The sequence below is a fragment of the Ceratosolen solmsi genome, unplaced genomic scaffold (assembly GCF_000503995.2).
Source record: "Ceratosolen solmsi marchali unplaced genomic scaffold, CerSol_1.0 scaffold8, whole genome shotgun sequence".
NCBI lineage: Eukaryota > Metazoa > Arthropoda > Insecta > Hymenoptera > Agaonidae > Ceratosolen > Ceratosolen solmsi.
Genome location: NW_011948439.1, coordinates 1,690,447 through 1,695,652, shown reverse-complemented (window position 1 = coordinate 1,695,652; position 5,206 = coordinate 1,690,447). Strand labels below are relative to the sequence as shown.

The window sequence follows — 5,206 nt, the reverse complement described above, 5'->3', positions numbered from 1 at the left end:
TCGAGTTGGGCGGGTCGAGAAAGCCGGAAAATTCGTGAATGAAATGCGTCGACGGTGCTGGGGCAGAGGGAGGTAGATAAAAAGGCAGAATCGATAGTGGGCCGACGGGGTGCCGTAATTGTAAAATGCGTTGTCGGGTGGCGAGCGACGAGCGTCCAAAGCGACAATAGTCGGATCACGCCTACGGTCGAGCGACCCCTAATGAGCCCGTGGCTGCGGAAAGCGCGTATTCTCAATTTTCTCGAAATCGTCCCCAAAAGCGAGGGCGTGCGAAGCGATGAGTCATGTGAGCCCCTTGCCAGCGAGCGCGAGCGCGCGAGACCCCCGTACAACACGATAGAGGGTGTGCACGACGGCTTTTCCGTCTTCCCCAGAGGCCGCCTCGTTAGGCGCCTCCGGTCCATCCTACGCGAGGCGATTTCTCGCCTGAAATCGTTGGAAGATTCGAAATTAATGCCGGCATGCGCACTGTCGCCGGAGATCCTCTTGCAACGGGAGTCGATGAGACTCGTTAATAAGGTATCGGATTGCTTTTGCAGTGGGAGCCGCAGCGGCGACGCTGGCTGCTTCGGAGGCGACCGGCGTCGCAGGACGGAATGTCGTGGATCGCTCGAGAGCCTCTGAAAAATCGATAGGCCCTGCCTCTCCTTTCCCTCTCAATGCCCCTCCCCCCTGTTCCCCTCTACCTCATCACCGCTACCAGAGCCCCGAAGGGATTGAAGGCCGCAGCGATGAAATTATGGCGCGGACGAAAATTATGAAATTTACCCCAACGAGCGTCCGATCCACCCCTCGATTCTTTCCAACTTTTGCCAATTTCTTAAACTAGCCACTAGCCGCGCGCCTAATCCACTTTCCTTCGCTAGATTGAAGGCAAACTTCATTTGCCGTACTTATTAAAAGCGATAATATTATTACATCCGGGTCCAAAAAGAATAAAAAAAAAAAAGAAAAGAACAAAAAAGAACAAAAAAAATAAAGGAAAAGAAAAAAAAAAGATCGTTTTTCTAAAGGAAATATTGTCGTTAAAACAAATATCCCGCTTTTCTGAGGAATAAGCCCGAAAATAGAATTTTGACGACTTACTATGTCATATCCATTAATTCATTTATGTTCACTTATTATATTTTTCTCAATGTTCCTTTACTCGATTATTTACTCGATATGTCGTTACTTCTTACATTGTTGTGCAATGCGAATGATCGAATTTTATTTAGAGTCCTGAAGATAGGCATAACGCTCTACATGCTGAGTCAATTGCTTAACAATTATCAATAATATTATCGATGCGTAACGTTTAAACGGCCTCTACACGATGAAATTTATAAATATATAATATAACGCGAAGATACGATATTGTTTTTAATAAAAATTATGCAGATGTTTAAAACTGACAAATTTACATTTTGCTGATTCTTATCAGTGGTTATTGCATCGTTACAATTTTCGCTCGAGAAAATATTTCATTCCACTGTATATGTACTTTATATGATTATATTTCATTATACGGTCCATCGATCAATGCCAAATGCATTTTAGGGTTTCGTCCTTAATACAGATTTTTCTGGTGAATCAATGTGAATCTAATAGGATGTTTCTCCTCAATCCTAACAATTTCCAATTATAATATATAAAATATTACCATTACTAGCTCGTGAATTGGAATTGAAAATAATTTAAATATTTAACGTATCGATTTATCTTAAAGTACATTGTATCGTACAATTTGTAAATGTTTTTCAGTATCGTGCAAAACGTCATATTCTAGCCTTATATAAACAATAGAGATACACGTTAAAATAAATATTAAATTAAATATACTTGTAACAACAGTTTGATATTACAAAGAAAATAGAAATCTGTATAGAAAAGTATAAAATATCATGATCGTAACTATTCGAATTATATATATATATATATATATATGTGTGTGTGTGTGTGTGTGTGTGTGTGTGTGTGTGTGTGTGCGTGCGCGCGCGCGCGCGCGCGTGTGTGTTTATATGTATTTATATAAATATCGTCGATTATTTAAAAGATCTATAATAAATAAACTGTAACTCATCGTAAATTTATCATACAAAGTTATTGAATAATATTCAATGAAGAGATAAAAGAATAATCATTTTTCATTACAACAATTACCATTTAATAAGTACGCCCAGTCAAAACTTCGTCGCAGCAAAACTATTAAGTTTCAGCAAAACTATTAAATGGCCAAGCTCGTAACGAGTTTTGTGAAAATTGACGAGCCGGCTTTCCACTCCCCGTTGTGTTTTTTTTTCTTTTTTTTTCTTTTCGTTTTCACTAAAAACGACCATAACATTTCTCACATTTACGAAACAAACTCGAAACTCATGTATAAATAGCTTGACATTGGTTTGTTAATTGAAGCGTATATTAGGCACCAATCAACTGAAAATTTTCCCAAGTACAGCTAATCTCCCCTTTAGATAAATAATTAATGCTCATGTTATGTCATTGACAAATCAATACGCAAGGGGGGGGGGGGGGGGGGGGGGACGGTGGGTGGAAGCATGACTTGTCAGCAATCGTAAGATATTTTAATCGTGCATTTTGTATGTGCTATTCTTCTATAACTTGTAATTCTTTATCATTTCTTTTCTCTCTTATTTTTCCATATACATCCAGAGTACGAGAATCTAAAGGCGGAAGTAACGGAAGCTGTCCAAATCCAGTAAAAGATGTCGTTCAGCCAAGAGACATGCCTGCCAGATCCGGCGGAGATCGATAGTGAGGGTTCGAGCTGCGAGGAGCGAGAATCCCGTAGACGATTGCTCGGTGATTCGGAAGGGCTGCCGAAAAAGCGACGGAAACAGTCGACTCCCGTGAAGTTCTCGACTTCTCTAAGCATGGACGATTGCGACGAGTCGGAAGAAGAGTCGGCGGGCGAAATTCAGGGAGCGAACAATCACGACCAACGCGAGTATAATCAGCAGTGCGAGCTGGAAGGTAAGCCGACGGCATCGCCGGATTCTAAATCCACCCAAGGCCATCCGACGAACAAAGACGTTAATCTGAACAATGAATTTCGCTGCGAGTATTGTAGTCAATTTTTTGATAGTCGCGTTACGCTCGATGTGCATCTCGAATCCGAACATAATTTTAATTTTTCGAGTAACAATGTTGCGCTACACCAGCATCAACATCAGCAGCATCAACATCAGCAGCATCAACATCAGCAGCATCAACATCAGCAGCATCAGCAGCATCAACAGCAGCATCAACAGCAGCATAATTCGCAACAACAACAGCAGCAGCACAATCAAGGTCTCTCGAATAATAACGACTCGCCACTAATGCAAACCCAATCGCGATCAAGTCCCGAAACAATCGACCATGCCGAACAGTCCATTAGTCCAATCAATCTTTCGGGCATAAGTATTCGAAACTTCGCGACGAGCGCCTCTTGGTTATCGGGGCAGGGGCAAATACAAACGCAGACTGACTCTCCGCTGGCGAAAATTGCCGTGCGGAATAACAATCACTTTCAAACGATGCCTACGGGCTTCCCGGGCCCACTCGCACAATTTCTACCAATGCCCGGTTTCCCACTACCAGATTCCACGCAAATTCAAAGAGCGGCTATGGGACAATTTCCAAAGATATTCAATCCCGATGCATACTGTGATCTCTGTAATAAGGAATTTTGTAACAAATATTTTCTCAAAACGCACAAGGCGAACAAGCACGGCATTTACGTCGATACGACGCCCAACAGCCAATCCCAAGGTAGCGACGGCGCCCCATCTAATACGTTTGTTTCAACCTCCAGTCCCGGCGTTAACAGCCTCCCAACCAATATGTGCATAAAAGTGGCCGATCAGCAATCTCCCAGAATCGATAATAATGCAATGCAACAACAGCCGGCAATACCGTGCGATATCTGCCCGAAGCGCTTCAAAAGCGACGACTCCTTACGAAAGCACAAGCAGAAAATCCACACAAATCAAGGCAACGATAGCATCGACTCCACTCAACCGCCAATGACTCGGCCCTCTTCGTCCGAAGAGGAAAGACACAGCCCCGTGGGTATGGAGGCGCTTTTTAAACAAGAGTACTGCGTGGATCAAGAGGAAGCAGCTTACGGATTAGCTTCGAAGCTCGTCGTTGGCCCCGCGTCTCCCCAAATCAAGGAATCGCCATTTAACGGAGAGCACTGTCATCGCCTCGTCGGCGTTATGAATCCTGAAGCATTTTGCGAAATGTGTTGCAAAGAGTATTGCAATAAGTATTTTCTTCGTACGCACAAGCTCAAACGCCATGGGATTTTAATTACAGATAGCGACAAATCCCCGAGTAGCTCGAATCCCGGCATCACTTGGCATCAAATTCAGACAAGCCCGTTGAATCTGATAATGACGGACAGCCTTGGCAATGGATCGGAATCAGGAGATCGCACCGAGGAATACGCCTGCCGATCTTGCGGCATTCGCTTTCAGACGCTGGGCCTCTATCATTTGCATGTCGAGAAAATTCACGATAATGGGGGTCATTCGTCGCCGCGAGCCGATCACGAGGCTGATTTAACGGACCAGCGAGCCGACTCGATATCCGAGGATCTCCAAAAGCTGCAAACGATGATTTTACAATTGAACGGCTTGGAGTCGAACAAAGCGGCCTCCTGTGCTCTATGCGGCAAGGATTACGACACACCGGCCGCTTTAAGAAATCACATGGTTGCGGAGCACGGAGTGATACCTGAGAACCTTACGTCGGGCGAGCCCCAACGTGTACCGAGCGAAAAGTCATCGCCCACGACGACCGTCGCGCAAGTATTGTGCACCTTGTGCGAGAGGGAATTCTGTAACCAGGAAGCACTAAGGAAACATATCGCTGAGGATCATCAACCGTTAACGCCAACGAGCTCGACCCCACAGCTACCATCCTCCGTCACGTCCACCCCCAAATCAAATTCGTCCCAGCAAATGGAGCGTAAGGCAATTGCCTCAATCACGCCCACATCGAGCTACTGCGAAATCTGTAATAAGGAATTGTGCAACAAGTATTTCATGAAGACCCACATGCAGAAGATGCACGGCATCGAGATCGAGAACGGCGCCCAAATTGGCGGGGTCATTTGCAACATATGCAAGAAGGAGCTCTGCAGCAAGTACTTTTTACGGGTTCATAAGCAAAATACCCACGGTATTGTCGAGGAGGGCGCCGGCGCTGGCAAGCAAGAGAA

The 5,206-nt window shown here is 44.5% G+C and overlaps 1 protein-coding gene across 1 annotated transcript in view; it reads left to right on the top strand.

Annotated features, from left to right (window-relative positions):
• The first annotated feature begins 2,702 nt into the window (after positions 1-2,702).
• LOC105365531 (uncharacterized) overlaps positions 2,703-5,206 on the top strand; it is a 3,903-nt gene continuing 1,399 nt past the window's right edge. Inside the window, exon 1 of the mRNA XM_011503724.1 lies at positions 2,703-5,189. Coding sequence (XP_011502026.1) covers positions 2,703-5,189 — 2,487 coding nt within the window. The remainder of the gene's footprint in view (positions 5,190-5,206) is intronic.